Below are 17,975 nucleotides of genomic sequence, written 5' to 3' on the forward strand. Positions count from 1 at the left end.
ATGTCGGGCTGGCCGGGCTGCGCCGCGCTGCTGCCGCTGCTGTTGCTGGGGCTGCCCGAGCTGCTCCTGGCGGCGGGGGGCGGCGGTGGGGGGCAGCCCCGCTACGAGCCCACCTGGGGCTCGCTGGACGCCCGGCCGCTGCCCGCCTGGTTTGACGAGGCGAAGTTTGGCGTCTTCATCCACTGGGGCGTGTTCTCGGTGCCCAGCTTCGGCAGCGAGTGGTTCTGGTGAGCTCCGCGCCTGGCTCTGGTCCCCGCCCCGCTGCCCGCAGCGGCCTGCCCGGCCCGGCCCGGCCCGGCCTGGTCTGCGGGGCGCCCCGGCGGCGGCGCCCCGCGGCCCCCCTCAGGCCCCCTCACGGCGCCGGGCGCTGTGGGGCAGGTGGGAGGGTGGCACCGACACAGCTGCTGCTGCGGGTGGTACCAGAGGTCTGAGGGTTTGGTTGGAGAGCAGCTCTTCGGGCAGGCGGGGGTTGGTGTGTTGTGGCCCCCCCAAAAAGTGATGGTTTGGTGTAAAGCCCCTCTGCAGACTGACCTTGGAGCTGAGGCAGGTGGGAAGAGGTGTAATCCCACCCGAGGCTGGTCAGTGAGACCATGGACTTGATGGCACCGTTGGTGAAGGAAGCAGAGGTTGATGTGCTTCTGGTACGCTCTGCTCAGCCCTAAAACTCTTCGAGTGTGTTGGCCACTGTTGACCAAGTTAAGCAGAGGGCTCGGAGTGCTGAGGGATGTGCTTTCTGCAGCGCTGGTGAACGCGGTGGTTGGTTGAGTGGCAGAGGGAGGCCTCAGGGCCATGATGAAGGGGTGGGCGAAGGAGCGCTCCCCCGACCGCGTGGGGACGGGCGCTGGGGATGTCCCAGCCTGTGGAGGAGCCGTGGGCAGCTCTTGCCAGAGCGTCGTGGCACTGTCTATGGGGAAGGCAGGAGTCCATCGCTCCCTCCGTCCCGGCCCTTGTGTGGCAAACCGCCTGCAGTTTTCTTGCAAACGTTTTGTGCTGTTGATGGTTTTCTTCTTACTATTTTTGTTAAAGAGTACTTTCTGCTTAAAAGAACATAACGCTCTGATCCTTCCAATAATTTTAACACAAAGGCTGAATAAAACCTTTGGTTTGTGAGTTTTCACTAGTCCAGGCCCTTTGGCTGTAAACATTTTCTTTTGCTATCTTCTTTACACGTTCTACCAAATACTTCCTGTATGACTTAAAGCAAGTCACATTATCGTTTACAATATGAAGATAACAGCAGCTCTGTGGCAGAGCTATGGTAAACCTTAGATGCAATATTTGTGTAACAAACCAACATCAATATAAACAAACCACCATTTTCTGGCAATATTTAGTCTGTTCTTTTCAGAGTTTTGTTCAAGGGCTTCATCCGTTTTTTTAATTCTGTTTACTAATAAATTGCTTTCCTGGTGGGGGTGAGAAGGAAGCTAGCTTTGGGTTTAAGCCTTACTCTGAGAGCTGTGTTCTGATAGTGATGCACAGATTCAAGATAAAGCGTTTGTTTTTTTTTGTTGTTGTTCTAAAAAGACCCCAAAACACACTAATGTCCCAAAACACACTAATGTAGTTGAAGTTGTTTTTTCCTGTGACCTCCCATCCTTAGGCACGTGTGGGTGTGGAGCTGCCTCAGGGTCTTCTTGGGAGCATGTGTAGTCAGGTGACTGAGATCCTGTGTTAGCAGCTTCACATAGGTCATAAACTCTCATATCACCCAGCTGCGCAAGCTTGGTCAGGATGTTTCTACAATCTAATCATGTCAGAGTAGAAGTGCTCACATTAGCAAACCATGCAACAAAGGGAGAGAAGCAAGGATGCTACCTGTTCCGTTATGCAATTACATACTTTAAAATCAGATTTGTTTTGTGTTTGTTTTTTTTTTTTTCGAGGCTCTTTCAATGAGGAAGGCTGTCTCAGCTTATTTCTTCTAGAATTTTTTCCCTGTTGGTTGCCAGAGATCATGTTTGTTTATAATGAAGTCTGTTTGGGAAGGTTACAACAATATTACTGTGGTCTTACAGAACTGAGGTCAGAGTCCAGCTCAGGCCAGGGGAGAGAAAGACGTTTCAAACATTCAGATTCTGGCCTGTTTTATTCCTTCACTTGCAATTTATTTTCATTTATGTCTAAATTTGCCAACAGGATTTTTGATGCTTGGCTTCATTCATAGAAACGTGAATGCTTTCAGGCCCTTTTCCCGTAACTGTTAGCAGTCACAACATACTTTGTCATTGGAAGGTCTGCAGCAATGAGGCTGTTCATGCAGTAAAAACTGTTGCGTGCTGTTTTGGAAGCTCCTCTTTCATTGCTGGGTAGGGAAGGGATGGAGCAGGTTGAAAATAAATAGTGCTGTATTGGTGATTTAGGATCTCTGCCCACGATGACGGTGAGAGACCACCCTCAGACCGTGAAGCGGAGCTCCAGGTCTTGCTGTGGAGTACACCAGTTGGAATAGTGACAGTAGTGGTCGCTGTCATGGGGAAGCACAGGATAGAAAATGTCCCTGTCTTTGCCAGTTGGGGTGCAAAAAGAGACCATCAGCTTGTTTTTCCTTCTAGTTCCTAAATCTGTGTGCACTGGTAGGTAGGTAGATGTGTGTCTGCATGCTAAAGCCTGTGACTAAGGTGCATTTGTGTGGGGGGGTCTTGCAGAGGCAGATTGCTGTTGTAGGATGACTTTGCTTCAGAGCCCCAGCTGTGTAGCAGCTCTGTCCTGCTCTGGGACTGTAGGCATCTGCTCACACATCAGGTCACACAGCTGCATTTAGCATAGAGGACTCTGGACCAGCAGAGAGGTAAAGCTGCTGGTCCGCATGTTTGTGGGTTGCAGGGGTTGCAGTGTGGGGGGCAGAGCAGAGATGGCTGATGTGTGAGACTTCAGGCGGGTGGATCACGTTAGTCCAGCAAAAGTGCATTCCTTGCACCAGTTGAGCTGCTTACATAGACAGTCTACTTGTGCACTCTATAACAGTTTGGGGATTTGGATACTGAACAAAAATGCCATTTTTCCATTCTCAAAGTGTAGCTGCTTTGTGACACTACTTGAAATGAAATCCCAGGACCTTTTCAAAATAAAGTGCCTGAAAGATGTAGAGCATGGGGAAAGAGGACAGAGAAAAGGAAATATTTGATAATTAATACTATTCTGAAGCAGTTCTGCCTTACTGCCAGTGTCATGTACCTCCAGTGCATATGCCTCTCAGTATGAACACAAATAGGAGCTGATGATTTCAATTCTCCTTTCCTTGTCTAAAAATGCACCAGCAAACATGTTTTGCTCTATATTTTCTAGGTGGTACTGGCAGAAGGAAAAGAGAGAGCCCTATGTGAAATTTATGGAGGCAAATTATCCACCTGGGTTCAGTTATGAAGATTTTGGGCCAATGTTTACAGCAGAATTCTTTGATCCCAACCAGTGGGCAGATATTCTGAAGGCTTCTGGTGCAAAATATGTTGTCTTAACTTCAAAACACCATGAAGGTGAGTGGAAGATTTGTGAATGTTAGTAATTGTTGCATTTCTGTCAACAGAAGAAAAATCCAGGTGACATTCCTGACTGCTAAGAGACATAGAGAAAGCCAGGCTGCCTTACCTGCCCCAACCCAGCCAAAGAGGAAACAAACCACCCAAGAAATGTGCATGCGTTTTCCTGACTCTTACACAAAAGCTATGGCCATGAAGCTTGCATAGGAGGAAAAATAGATTGTGCCATTGTTCTCTTGCTGTAGGTAAGACAGCCTGAAGCGGTGGGGGCAGCTGAGCTTCCAGCAGTAACCATAATTTATTTTTTATTGTGCAATTTATCGCTCAAAGAACCACGAAAGTGAATTCTACACCATTTAACATATGGAGAGCTGCTGTTAATGAGCTCTGTAGGTTTCTCCAAGGACTTCAGGAGTATGTTCCAGGAGTCAACTTCAGAGTTCGAAATATACACAGGGTATAGCTAGGTCTTCCTGATGCAGTGTGTGGAAGCCAAAACCTTGAACCAGGTCTGTAACTTCACAGGCACGATTGATTTTTGGCATTGTAAATGTAAAATGCTTTGCAGAGAAAAGTAAAGAAAAAAAAAGTGGTTGGAAGGAAATATGGTAGCAAAGAAAGTACAAAATACTAAGATGCAATATGACAGTACATTTAGTGAATGCTGTTGGTCTTTGGGGAGGCGTGAGTTCAGGACTGGCAACTCGTAACTTCTGAATTTTAATCTCAGCTCTGACATACATAAAATTTTGATCTTGGTGATGCCCATGGCGTAATTCCCAGTGACTTCAAAAGAACCATGATTCATTTAGTCTGCCCTGTAGCCTTGGGCATGAATTTTTAGGTTGTTTGTCTAGTCTATACAATTACATGTATCCAGTTCACACAAATATTGCAAAATTTATTAGGCAGTGAGAATAACGCAGTTTGAAGGTGAGAGTGGAGCTCCTCTGGCAGTGGTCTAAGTCTGCAGTGCAGTAGTACTTGTAAGTGCTTGTGCTGGATTGCTTAATGTCTGAAACGTTAAATCCCTCCTTATATTTAATGCTGATATTTTAAAAGCTGTTTCAGGAGTTTTTGCACTCTGCTTATATACAGGTACCGAGTGCTTGATTGAGCTGTTACAAATGTCAGGACAAATAAAAAGTGAACGTTTGCGTAAGATCTAAACAGAAGGGAGGGAGAATAGTCTTTGAATACAAATGATAGCTTGTGCATTCTGCAACTGAGAAAGCATTTATCTTCCAGTTGTTGAATGTGTATTCACAGTTCACATCAGATACACTCAGTGAACATGTAGGTGTCTCAAAAGTTGCTGTATTTTTTGGTTAATGTAATGGGGACAAATGAATGGAGTGAATAATTAAGAAGAAGGAATAATTATCCTAAGCAGTACAGAACTGGAAAGCTGAATGTTTTACATATATATACATATAAATGCATATGTGTGTGAATAAAAAAATACATAAACATATCTGGCATAATGTTCTGATGTTATGACTACTATCATCATGCATAAACAGATTATAGGCATACTCTATACCATGATAACAATATTATTAAACAAATGATTTTTATATCTGTTTTTTGCAACAGGCTTGCAAACTACTTTCCAGAAGGAGGAACTATAACTTCCCCTCTTCTGCTCCCCTTTCTTATCCTTTGATTTTTCTCTTTTCAGGCTTTACTTTGTGGGGGTCCAAATATTCTTGGAACTGGAATGCTGTTGATGTGGGACCAAAACAAGATCTTGTGGCTGAACTAGCAATGTCTGTTAGAAACAGGACTGACTTGCATTTTGGGTTGTATCACTCCTTGTTCGAATGGTTTAATCCTCTCTTCCTTGAGGATGTCACCAATGTCTTTAAGACAAGAAAGTTCCCAACTAGTAAATCATTACCAGAACTCTATGAAATTGTGATGAAGTACCAACCAGAAATAATTTGGTCTGATGGGAATGGAAATGCGCCAGATACTTACTGGAACAGCACTGGTTTCTTGGCTTGGCTCTATAATGACAGGTACATAATGATGCTGGTTTAGCTCCTTATCTGAAATTCTGCTCTATGTTTAGTTTGTCTTGTTTTCTGTATATTTTGTGGAACCTGTCACACCTTACTTACGAGGACTTAACTAAATACTATTTTTCCTGAAATACAGAATCCGGGTCTTCTCTAGAACTGTCAAAGCTTGCTTTAGAAAGAGACTGTTTCTTACTTTTTTAACCACATGTGCAAATTAATCAGTTAAAATCGTATTGGCTATGCTACCTAATAATATTCTTCCCTAAGTATTGTCTACTGCACAGACAAACAGTATAGCAGGATAATTTGAGAATATGGGTACATTGTTGTCATTGCAGACTGAACATCTGGCAGTGGATGTGAAGTGCAGGCTGCTTTCTGGCAGGCCTCCTGTGAAAGTCTGCAGCATATTTCCCTAAGAAATGCTGATCTGGACCTATTACTGGGAAAGGATGAGAACAGGATTCCTGAAATTGCACTTAATGTAATTGTAATAAAGTGATAGTACAAAAGTCATCCTAAATGTTAGTTTCCGGGAGGGGTGTGTGTGGGAAGGGCTTACACTGGCAGTGACGGCGTTTTTTAGAATAAAAATCTTAAAATCTCTCTGTTTCTAGTCCAGTCCGGGACACAGTTGTGACCAATGACCGCTGGGGAGTTGGCAGCATCTGTACGCATGGCGGCTTCTACACTTGCAGTGACCGGTATAACCCTGGGCACCTCCTGCCTCACAAGTGGGAGAACTGTATGACTATTGACAAGAGGTCATGGGGGTACAGGAGGAATGCACAGCTTGATGATTACCTCACAATCGAGGACTTGGTGAAGGTACAGTGGGACAAAGGAGTTGCCTGCAACTTGTGATTCTCCCTCCTGATTATTATATTATGCTATATAACATTTCAATTATGTATCTATTTTAATAAATACAACTTTAATTGGTTAATGAATCGAAGAAATAATAAATTGTTTTGTTCATTTGCAGCCTAACACTGGCAGGAAGGAGTATCTGTGTAATTCTTACTAATTTTATAGAAATGACTAAGAGAAAAATGATCTAGTAAAAATTCAGTCAGTTTCTTAGAAGCTGCGTCCCCAGTGAGTAACTGGCCAAAGACTGATATGGGCAGACTCCTAATTACCTTTTCTACTAAGTTTTTCTAGTAACTACACCTCCAAGTTGATGAGAAGCAGTTTCACAGTTTCTGTTTAGGAACTCCTGATTGAAGGCTACATCTTTTCCCCCTTCTAGCTAGAAACAGTTTCTAAGTCTTAATAGTCTTTTTACCTTGTAGTGAGAAGCTTTCTGTTCATCCCACTTCATTTAAAGAAAAAAAACCAACACGATTATTACAGACATACAGATAAACACTAGCAGATGCTAGTGTTCCTAGATTTTCTCGTGTAGAGAAATCATCTATCTGTTCTATCAGTAAAACCCTCATGAAATTCCTGCAGAAGTTGAAATGTTGGAAAGTTGTAGGATCTGATTCTAATGTCAGACATATTGGTGCCAAAGTATATTTTGGCCTGTTTTCTGCCATAAAAATTGACAGCAGAGATTTCTTTTCTGGGAGTTTAAATTTTGTATTGACTGTTGGGATGATGCCCAAAGTCTAAACATGCAGCAGTAACATAACTTGTTCAGTTCATCGTTCTGAAGCAGTGTGCCTGGCTTTAGAAATAACTTCAAATCTATGATTTCATTAGCCGTAACCATATGTTCTGTGTATCTGTTTAAAAACATTTCAGCAACTTGTAGAAACAGTGTCTTGCGGAGGAAATCTCCTGATGAATATTGGGCCCACTCACGATGGTCGCATCGCTGTTATATTTGAGGAACGCCTGAGGCAGATGGGTGCCTGGCTGAAAGTCAACGGAGAAGCCATCTATGGAACGAAACCATGGAGAGCACAGAATGACACGGTGACACCAGAAGTGTGGTAAGGCTGCTGAATCAGCGTAGGCTGCATAAAGCAGCAGCAGTGTATGTGAAGTTTTGAGATTCTTAATGACTTGATGCTATGGCAATCACCAGCTTAGTTTGTATGCTGTGAAGAAATTAACTCTTTTGTCAGCTTAAGGAATTGCACAAAAAAGTGTGTATAAAACTGTAGGTAGACGATGGATGTCAGAGACCATAGTTTTGCGATGATGCTGAGGCTGAAGGGAAGTTTGCCAGCATTTCCTTAGTGACCTTGTGCTTCATAGTGTAGCTAGCAACAGAAACTCGAAAAAAAATAATATCTGGAAATACAAAACTGCTATGAAGTCTTTTTCTGTATAAAGGAATACTTGGTGTCCCTGTTTAGAGAGAAAGAGAGAGAAAGAAAATAGAAATCAGTCTAGCAGTCTGCATTTCTTTTTAAGGTAAAAATGCATGGGATGGTAACAGCAATTGTTTGGTCACTAAATTCAGCCAGTCTCTGGGCTCTCCTCTGTCTTTGTGCCTTGTAGCTGCTGTAACGCCTCAGTGATCCATCAGGTTTTTGGTCTTGACCCTCGTCCCTGCCTCAGTGGGCCTTTTGACTGACTCCTGTTCTCAGTAAGATTTGGGTATCCGGCTTTAGCCTTGAAATGCTGATCTGTTGACTGTTCAGTAAAACCACATCCAAGAGCAATAAAAAATTGTAACTAAATAAAGGAAGGAGGGAGGAATTTTTCAAGCATATACCACGTGATTTCCAAGGATGTACTGTAGATAAACTTCTGCTGAAATTAAATTTTTAAAAAGACTAGCTATGCAAGGTGGAAACTTTATTGTTGCACATACACTTGTTACATTTTTTTAGTGGAATGTCTGTATGGTTTTGTGTAGATGTGAATTATCATATTTTTATGACTATATCCCACAATTAATGATTCCCCCTGCCCTGCAAGTACCTCCTTCCTACGTGGCTGAGCAGCAGTGAGTTATTTTGTGCTTGCTAAAGTTACTACAGATGTTTACCTCTAGATTCAGTTCTTCAATAGTCTCTATTACCTCGTTTGTCGGACCATATGTTCAAGGAACAGTACTTTATTAAAGGGTGTAAAGTGTCTGAAAATATGGTTATATGTGTGAAAATGTAATTAATGCCAATCTGTCAAATCCATTTTTTCCAGTATTGAAAGCACTCTATGTATCACTTTGGAAAATTTACAAGGAAGAACTGACATGCCTTTCTGTTTCCCATTTCCAACCAGGTACACTTTCAGCCCTAAAGAAGGCAAAGTCAATGCTATCTTCCTTAACTGGCCAGTAACTGGGATGCTGGAACTTGGTGAGCCACAGGCTAAGCTTGGAGAAACACAGGTAAAAGACACTCCCCCGACACATCCCCACTCCCCCCTTCCCCTTTAGAACAGTGAGGCTTTTAACACACAGCACAAGAAATGAACATACTCTAAAGGAGAACACCTCTAGGATTTGTCATGTTCCATCAGTGTTTATTTTAGTTTCTGGCATCTTTGGGAATGCATAGCTCCTAGGACAGAGCATGTTGGAAGAGACCCAGCAAAATGTTTGTTTTCATTCTGGGACCTCCTTGTCATAGTCCTCCCAGTGGGATTTTTCTTCTCCAACAAAGTTAGACTGAATTGTTGCTGGGATATGTTTTAGCTTGCAAACTAAGGATCATAAAAGGAAGCCGAGCAGCAGGAAAAAAAAACCCTGCCACCCCTCCTGTTTCCTGTGTAGACTCTAACTCAGCATGACCTTTCTTTATAAATATCCATCTTCATGACTTTGGTGATATTGTAGTTGCTGTAATGGTGCGGTAGTTTCAAGTCAAAGCCTTGCACAAAGGGAAAGCACACAGAGGTTTTCGTTGCCCAGGTATGCTAAATAGTAAGTCAGCGTGACCCTGGATGTGTGTCTCAGAGTGAGCAGTGGTCAGAAGTTGAGGACACTGATGCCACAACTAGATCAGCAAGTAGTGTCACCCAGTGGAAGCAGATTTATAGAGCAGAACAGCTGGTGCTCAGGACTTGGCATCCACATGGTGCATTTAAGGTGAGGATTCACTTTGGCTTAGCTCTGTCCTGGTCTCACGCATTGGATGTCTGCTAGCTGCTGAAATTCATTAAGTGTGTTTCTGGACTGTCTCTTTTGGTCTAGTTCCATATGAAAATAATCTAACTAGTGCCAAGACAGCTCTGTGATAAGGAAGAAAGGGACGTTTCAGAAATTATGTAGATGAATCTTGAATTTTGTGTAGGCATCTGTATGTGCACACAAGAATAACGTTCCTTGGGGGTAGAGACTGGTCTTCAGCTGCTGCACTATTTTCAGCATTTCAGCAGCTGGCGTAAGTGTCTCACCATAAAACCTAGCTGTGAGCTTTTAGTGGAGAGGTTCTTCAGGTCAGCTTTGTTCTGAGCTATCTGGCTGCACTCATTGGACAACATTGCTCACTCAAGACTACAACTTCCACCATGGGAAACGGGCATTTCAGAAATAGGTGATACAGAGCTGTGTGCTGTGGTACCTGCATCCCTGCTTAGACCCAAATGCCTTCTGAAATACTTCTGAAAAGTGTTTATGTACCTTTTACAGACCTAAGTACTTCTCAAGACCCAACATCACTAGCTTTATTACTTACGTATCTACTTGCAAGTATTTTTCTACTACTTTCAATCATTGTTTTAGCATTCAATTTGTTGATTAGTGGCATTTAACTGGATAGTAAAGTAGCTATGGAACAACTTTTTTTGGTCAATATTGCAATTACGTGCACTTTAGAAAGGCACTGTTCTAATTGTAGTGTGTGTTTATCTCTCAGGTGAAGCTGGTTGGCTACAAGGAACCACTGAAATGGGTTGCACTGGGAGAAAAGGGAATCATAATATCTCTACCTCAATTAACTCTTAAGCAGTTGCCATGTCAGTGGGGCTGGACTTTGCAACTGACTGACATAAACTGAGACATACACCGCTGGAGCCTTGGCTAATAGGGAGTGCTGATGTTTTTCCCAGTTTCTGGGCATCACTGGTTTCTAACTCTGATTTGTTTGGCTGAGAAACAGCAATAATTTCACTTTTTTATGAAAGTTGGGCTGTTATTAAAGGATGGAATGGAATGACCCTCGCATGAAATCTAGCACTTGATAGTCAGATCTCTGCATACGATTTGTTTCTTTGAACTTGTGTGAAAACTGAGCATCTACCTTGACCTCTTCACATTTTTAGTCGGTTTCTTGCCAAGTTATGGGAAGGGCGGGGGGGGGGTTGGAACAGGCACTAGTTTTTTTAAGCCATGGGAAAGAATAAAGCTAGCTTAAGCCAGCATGCAATAGATCAGACAGCAAATCCACAGGAGGCAGTTGTATACCTTCTTTAGGCTTCTTGCACTAACTTCCACAAAACTGTTCAGTAAAAACCATCAGTTTTAGAGAAAAGAATAAACTTTTCCCAACTTTTCAACAACTGGCAAGTTTCAGCTGAGTAGGGTCATGTATCTGCAAGAATAGTCCTGTAAGGATTAGGAATTAATCACAAACGCATGGAAGCAATGTATATGTACATCTTCATTTCTCATCATGAAAATCATCAGTTTTACATGTTCTGACTTGTTGAGTAATTCTGTCCATTTTTGGGATACAAGTGGGAGGGTTTTTTTGATGTTTTGTATAATTTTACATGGTTAAGGCCAACTCTTGTTTACAGCCATTGTTTTTACAGTTACCAGGGTGCCTTCTGCGGCCTATTAAACAAAACATATGCTTCAGTGACTAACTTTTTAAAAAAGAGAAATAACCAGGAGTTGCTAGGGATCCTCAGCTGTGGCAGAGAGACAGTATTTTAAGCAGAGGGTAGATTGCATCCAACTTGAAACATTCCCAAACTCATCATGTCCCTGTTGTAGAGACAGACCTGGAATCTGAAGTTTGCAAAGAGTGGGAGGTATATGACAACAAAAAGCATGACTTTTTTCAATGTAAAGAGCAAAGGTTTATTTTTCCTGAGTAATGTTAATAAGTGCAAAACTATTACTATGTAAGTTGAATTTATTCTTTCAATTATGTCAGGATTTTAAGTAATAGGCCAAAGGACATTATTGCCTTTCCTACTAGTAATATTAACACACACACAAATTTTACATTAAAATATTTTATTACAATACGGACAATTGGGCTCAAAATTAATACAAATTAAGATAAAATATTTACAAGTTAATGTGTACAGTGTAGCTGTTTGAACAGCATAAACAAGAGAACTTCTAAAAATCCACATTCCTTTAGTATTAAGTAACAGAGAGAGCACCCCTCCTCAGCCTGTTCAAAAGGAACATGTATCAGTTGGCAAAGGCTTTCTGAAGAATTAGAGACTCTTTGGAATAACATTTGTAAAGTTAAGGAAAAAAGGAGTTTTCCTTTATAAAAAGAAAAATTTGGGAGGAGAAGAAAGAAGCCTTACGTGATTCTGCTACTCTGTGCTATTCTTAGATCACTATCATTAGTTTTTTCCAAAACTTACACACCCCAGGCAAATAACTTGTTGTAATACTGCCACCAGATGCCTTGCAGATGCAATAAAAATAATGAATTATGGAAGAGTTTAACCACTTTTTTAATAGAAAAGTCTTTACATACAATGATTCTTTCAACAAGAATATTTTTAATGGGTGTTTGAAACAGAATTCTATTAGAACAAATTTGGGCTCACTCCCACTTTTTTCCAGAATGTTCTTTCTGCTGGTCTACCACTCCTACGCCATTATAAAATTAACCCAAGTCTCATCAGTAGTCACAAGGGATTTGTTATAAATACAGAATCTATTCCTATAAATGTGCAGTTCATTTCTCTAGTTGCTGAGGAGTACTAAAAGCTTCATAAACATTTGCAGCAAAATCTTTCACTTGTTCCATCATCAACAGGTCCTAGAAGAAATTTAAAGAATAAATTTGCTTAATCAAACACATCTACCACTATTCTGGTTTAGCTGCAGTACGTAATTCACCATGAGAAAAGCACCTGTCACTCCCCCACAGATGTAACTCAAATTTCTTGCTTTAGAAAGGATTATGGGCAGAACCGCAAGTGAAACCAAGTCAAGAGACCTTTTTGTGCATCTACACAGTTTAGCAGAGGAAAGACGTTTTAGAGAAATAGCATATTTTTGGAAAATACAAATTTACAGAAAGATTAAGTTATGTCAATTGTTTCCACATGGATTTTTTTTTTTTAAGCCACTGAAGTTAAACTGAATGAAGTACGTTATTAAAAAGAAATATACAACATTCATTTCAAAATTTTACTTGGGATATTTTAAATAAGGAAGATTCTTACCTGAACAAAGTGACTGGGTGTTTCACTGCATACTGAATGAATCTGTCCATTTATTATTGGTATTATCTTGGCTAAAGGAAGACTGACACTGGAAAGACTAGGAAAAAAAACCAAACCAAAAATATTGACTTAGACCTGCTCTGACACAGTAAAGCTACTAAACTATGATTATTACAATTCTAAATAATTACTATGTCAAAAGTAAGAGTCGAAAAACTGCAAACTAAAATGTACAGATGAACTTTTCCCCCCCCCCCATCAAGTCTCTAATTTAACAGAACAGCAAATTTCAGTTGGCCTTCCTATTACACAGTTTCACACTTGCTTCTCATGTAAGAGAAATATGGTTTAGGCAGAGTCTTTACATGTGTGTACGTAAACAGTTGTTAGAAGTGTCAGTCTATTTCAAACTCTAAACCAGGCTTAGGACAGACAGCCAAACTACACCCTTTGGAATATTTTAAGTGATGTAAATAATATATATTTAAATAAAAACATTGCTCTCTGAGAGCCATCAGTTATTAAAATAAACATACATAAACCCAGTTATTATTCAAGGTTTTAATTTTAATATTTTAGAAATCATATTTCAAACATTTTAACTCAGTTTTTGAATTTGTAGCGCTCTCATGGCACTGTTTATAATCAAAGCTGACTTCAGAATAAAAGCTATTTTTAAACAGTCTTCTAAGGAAGAGGCAGAAGATCCTGAATGTTAGTATCTTTTTTCCTCCTTAGCTAGAAAGACAGTCTGCTTATACAGTGTTCAGGCAAAAAGTGGAAGGTATAGGTCTTCCAATTTATACTTCTAGATCTGCAAGTAATGGGGGGAAAGATGCCTCATGTAAATTCTAGCAATTTCACGAGTGGGAAGAAACATGCAATGCTGTCTACTTGACCAAGGTGAGGAGACTGAATTTCTTGAAAAGCAAGAAGCAGAATTATTACCAGCATGAGAACTTGAAGTAGGCAGGAAAATCCATAGCCTTTTTTGGAATTCACTATGAACCCAAAGCATTATTCATCTGAGAACCACATCAAAAGGAAACATTTACCTATTTACAGAGCCATTCTGAGAGAGGTCCTGTTCAGTAGGTCTAAAGAACTCTGCCATATTGTCCAGCAGTCGACTGAATCCTCTATTTAAACACGTGCTCAAAACTGTACTGAAGTCTGGACTGAAAAAAAAAAAAAAAAGTGGTTTGATGCCTGGGATTTATTTTTCCAAACTAGAAATACCTGCAAGTATTCAGTGCTACATATGTCCCTCCCATAATGGAAGGTGTATGACCCAGACAAAGGCCATTTGTATAGCCACCTCAAGAAAGACCAGCTCCCCAGTAACTCCACAGCAAACCAATCCACAAGCTACACTCTACCCTAAGGTTACTAAAACCCAGATAAATATAAAGCATTCCTCACTTCTCTTTCTTACTAAGCGATAGCACAGAAGGGACTTATCCTTAAAAAGCCCCAGATGAATTATATGAAAAGCAGATGAATTGTAAGAATAGTCTGGCATTTGGCTCAATTCCCTCATATTCAGTGTTTATTATAGAAGCCTCCCTTTAGTAGCGCTCTGGTAAAAGGATGCATACAACCACGCTCAAACCCATGCATTCTGATGAGCCAAAACTGGTGTTCATTTTATTAAAGCAAGTAAATCCAATTAAATGACTCTCAGTTTACCCCACTTTAGCAGAAGAGAAGTACTCTTCTGTTCCTGCATAACTACAGAAGAGGTGAGGAAGAGGTAAGGGGGTCTGACTGGGAAGGACATCCTGGTCATCTTGTTAAGGCAGGATTATTTCTTATAAATGAGTTTCAGAGCTCTCACATTTTGAAAATCTCAGCCTACAAGTAGTGAATATAAAAATTTAATGCAGCAGAGCAGTCACATTTCACAAATTAAGTTTGACAGCTTTTTATATAAAAGTAATTGTCTTACATAAACAATAGTTGTCAGGAGTTGTTTAATGTGAATACAGGATTTTTCTCCATACCTTTCTAGCATATCTCTAGTTTCATTAAGTAATTTGATTGTAGCAATATCTCTTTCTGTGAGTCCACAGGCCTAGAAAAAGCAAAAGACGGACACTAGTAAGAAATCCACTGGCAACCATAAGAATAAGCGTAGAAAGCAGAGTTTTGTACCATGGAATTAAGTCAAGATGTGCAAGTCAAATCTATTTAAAGGAAAAGATTTATTGTCATAAATCAGATCCTTTATAATTTGTATTCTCATTTTCCTTGTAAATAGTGACTGTAGGATTCTATTTTATTTTTTTTTTTTTTACTAAAACCAATATTAGCAGGAAATACCAAACTAATTCAGCAAAGTATTTTTTCCATTTCTGACCTCCAAAACGGAAATCAATGCTGCATATCAGCTTAAGTTAAAGGGATAAGTGCACGTAGTCACATACTGAAGCTTAAGTTTCTTCTTTTTACTAGTCTAATACCAAGTTAATAATGAGTTTTCTTCAACCTGTGGTGTGGATGGAGACAAACACCTTTAGAAAATTACTTTAATGTTACAACTGAGATTAGATACACCTTTCTCTTTACTCCTGTTCATTTTCCAGCCCACAGCACATGATCATCAGCCAAAGTGCTACAACTGTGCATGATCTTTGCTGGTACATAAGCGCAAGGTAATACAATTTACCTCAGGGCTGAGTTAAGCTGCACTGTGTTACAGCATGTATCACAGGCTAAAAGCAGTAACTGGGCTGTGTTTCTGAGCTCAAAACTGACTTTCTGAGAATGACACTTGTTTTCAATCAAATCTGAAGAAATTACAACTGTACTTCACATAAATTAAAGTGATAAGGACACTTGATTTATGACAGAAGAGGCATCACTATTTATTAAAGATACAGCTGCCATGGTACAACTAGAGGACTGTTATGCACCCTTCCTCCCCAAAACACACAAACAAGAGATGCAGAATGAAAAACAGTAGATGAAAGAAACTGAAACAAGTACCTGGCTAGCCAAGGGGTTTTCTTCATCTGGCATCAGATAATGACATAAGGGAGAATAAGATGCAGTCTGATCTGAATCTTTATGTTCCACTACCTTCCTGATATCTTTAAGTTTCTGTTCCAACTCCAGAAGAGACAGGGTATGCTTAAGGGAAATACTGGAATGGAAAAAGAATACAGTGTTGATTGCAAAATGAATAATGATGCTTTGTCCTCCTACCAATAACATGTTCACAAGTAACAGGATTCCAATCTGCTACACGACATAGCCTGCTATAATAAAGTTGTTTTATAAAGTCAGTACCCCTTCTTTATATTTTGGGGGGGGGTGGGGGGGTGGGTGTCTAATAAAACATTGTTTTGGGAACAGTCATCACAATAAAAAACTTACAAGCTAACCACAGAGAAATACAGACTCTTACCTTCCAAAAACTTTATGCACAGCTTGTTTAACAATAGTTATTAACTCAGTCAGTCCTAGAAGGAAGAAAGTGTAAAATTATTCTAGTGTTTTTCTGAAGTCTAGAAAAAAGTAGAATTTTATAAGTGTAGTTAGGTCATAATAAGCCCCGTACCATCTCCTAAAAGGTGCTGAATACTTGATAAATATTGCTGCTGAACTTCGGGAGGAGCCAGTGGTGTCTATGGAGAAAAAAAAACAAAACAAAAAACAAAACAACAAAACAACAGTTGTGACATGCCAACAGTAGAGAACAATGCAAAAATCATTTAAAACCACTTGCAACCAATTTTCTTAATCTTTATAATACCCTGCAGCAGCTGGATTCCCCGGTTCTCACAAAACTCTCTAGCTTCTGACTCTTCTTCCTGCCATCAACCCATGGACCCTTCATAAGTCCCCTGGCATTCTTCTATTCAATACTATACAGATCTCTCTTCCATCTTCAGTGGCACAGAAAAGTCCTTCGCTTTTCATTCATATACAGGAAAGTCTCTTAAACTGCATTACAGGTGGAACTAGACCCTCCACCACGCCAAAAATGAAACCTAGTGGAACAGGGTATTTATGCTCAACCCTAACAAGGGCCTATCTGACAGAGAGAAGCTTGCAGCAACTGAGACCGGATCCCAGTTTGCTCCAGCAGCGTGCCTCAGAGTTGGCCCTGTCAACTCACTTCTCTACTGGAAAAGTAACAGAAAGGAGACATGTTTGTAGTCCAAGCTTATCTTGCCCTTTTAAAAAAGCTTTTTCAGGTTTGACAAAATGAAGTGCAGCCTCCATCAACCCCGGCCTCCCTAATGGTAGCTTTTCTCAGACTGACCTTGACATGCTGTTCCTTGACTCTGAGCAGGAGCTGTCACAGAGGGACATATGACAACTAATCGAAGTTTGTATCCATTATTTTTAGATGAGCGATCCAACAATTTGCAGATCTTACTCTGCACAATGGGTACTTGCTTACTGTGGGATTGATCTATTTTTATTGAGCAGTGACAGATACACTATGTAAACAAAAAGCAAGTCTTCCACCTTGCTTAGCCCCACCAATGGGACATTTAAGGTAGATGCCCCTTTGGAGTTAAACAAAATAGTCAAAATTTCAAAGACAACATTTTTCTTTAATCCTAGGAAAATTTAACTGGCGGAATTAATGTACGTGCTAGGAAGACCTAAGCATTTATATACATTTGCATACATATCTTGGATCATTCACACAGTATTACTGTTTCACAGAAAATTAATGAAAGCAAAGAATTTATTTTATGTTGGTCTTTAGATATGAAGTAACCTTCTTTAAGCAACACAAATGCAGAGAAAAGTTATTTTTCAATATTGCTAGTATTCTGTTAAGCAAGGGTATTGCCAAATCATCCAAATTTAGAGGCTATTAAAACACATCAATATATCTTTGTCGTGGTTTAGGCCAAAATCCACCACTGGGGACCCGAGGGACCCCAGACGGGACCGACAGATGCTCCCCTCTACCCCTCTTCAAAGAGAGAGGCAGAGGAGGAAAAAGAGACTCATGAGTTTAGAAGGAACTAAACTACTTTAATGAAATATTAATAATAAAATAAAACGAAATAATGAAAAATATACAAAACTGTATCAAGCTCCCGAGATGACAATCACGTCACCGGCTGGCACTGGGGCAGTCCCAGGCTGGACTCAGTGATGGACGGGAACTGGATTCCGGGTCGGGATCACAGGCAGACAAACAGAGTCCTCTTCAGACGTTGGCCATTGAAGGAAG

General features: G+C 40.5%; 2 protein-coding genes across 3 annotated transcripts in view; one reads left to right on the forward strand and one right to left on the reverse strand.

Moving 5' to 3' along the window:
* Nucleotides 1-10,563, forward strand: FUCA2 (alpha-L-fucosidase 2; the record flags this gene model as incomplete). The annotated part of the gene is made up of 7 exons (XM_082480986.1): nucleotides 1-227; nucleotides 3,289-3,476; nucleotides 5,161-5,500; nucleotides 6,121-6,331; nucleotides 7,256-7,446; nucleotides 8,690-8,798; nucleotides 10,267-10,563. 7 exons carry the CDS (start codon nucleotides 1-3, stop codon nucleotides 10,405-10,407), a joined length of 1,407 nt encoding a protein of 468 aa, XP_082337112.1. The 3' UTR covers nucleotides 10,408-10,563.
* PEX3 (peroxisomal biogenesis factor 3) overlaps nucleotides 7,668-17,975 on the reverse strand; it is a 24,098-nt gene continuing 13,790 nt past the window's right edge. The window contains exons 6-12 of one of the 2 annotated variants that reach the window (XM_082480987.1): nucleotides 16,335-16,401; nucleotides 16,182-16,236; nucleotides 15,761-15,917; nucleotides 14,776-14,846; nucleotides 13,828-13,950; nucleotides 12,773-12,869; nucleotides 7,668-7,807 (exon numbers count right to left, since the gene is read on the reverse strand). In XM_082480987.1, the coding sequence (XP_082337113.1) occupies nucleotides 7,709-7,807; nucleotides 12,773-12,869; nucleotides 13,828-13,950; nucleotides 14,776-14,846; nucleotides 15,761-15,917; nucleotides 16,182-16,236; nucleotides 16,335-16,401 (669 nt within the window). In that variant the 3' untranslated portion in view covers nucleotides 7,668-7,708. Of the gene's footprint in view, nucleotides 7,808-10,665; nucleotides 12,364-12,772; nucleotides 12,870-13,827; nucleotides 13,951-14,775; nucleotides 14,847-15,760; nucleotides 15,918-16,181; nucleotides 16,237-16,334; nucleotides 16,402-17,975 lie in introns of those variants that run through there. The other variant, XM_082480988.1, reaches the window with a different exon arrangement.

This window comes from Vanellus vanellus (assembly GCF_965231255.1).
Source record: "Vanellus vanellus genome assembly, chromosome: 3".
In the NCBI taxonomy this organism is placed as follows: Eukaryota; Metazoa; Chordata; class Aves; order Charadriiformes; family Charadriidae; genus Vanellus; species Vanellus vanellus.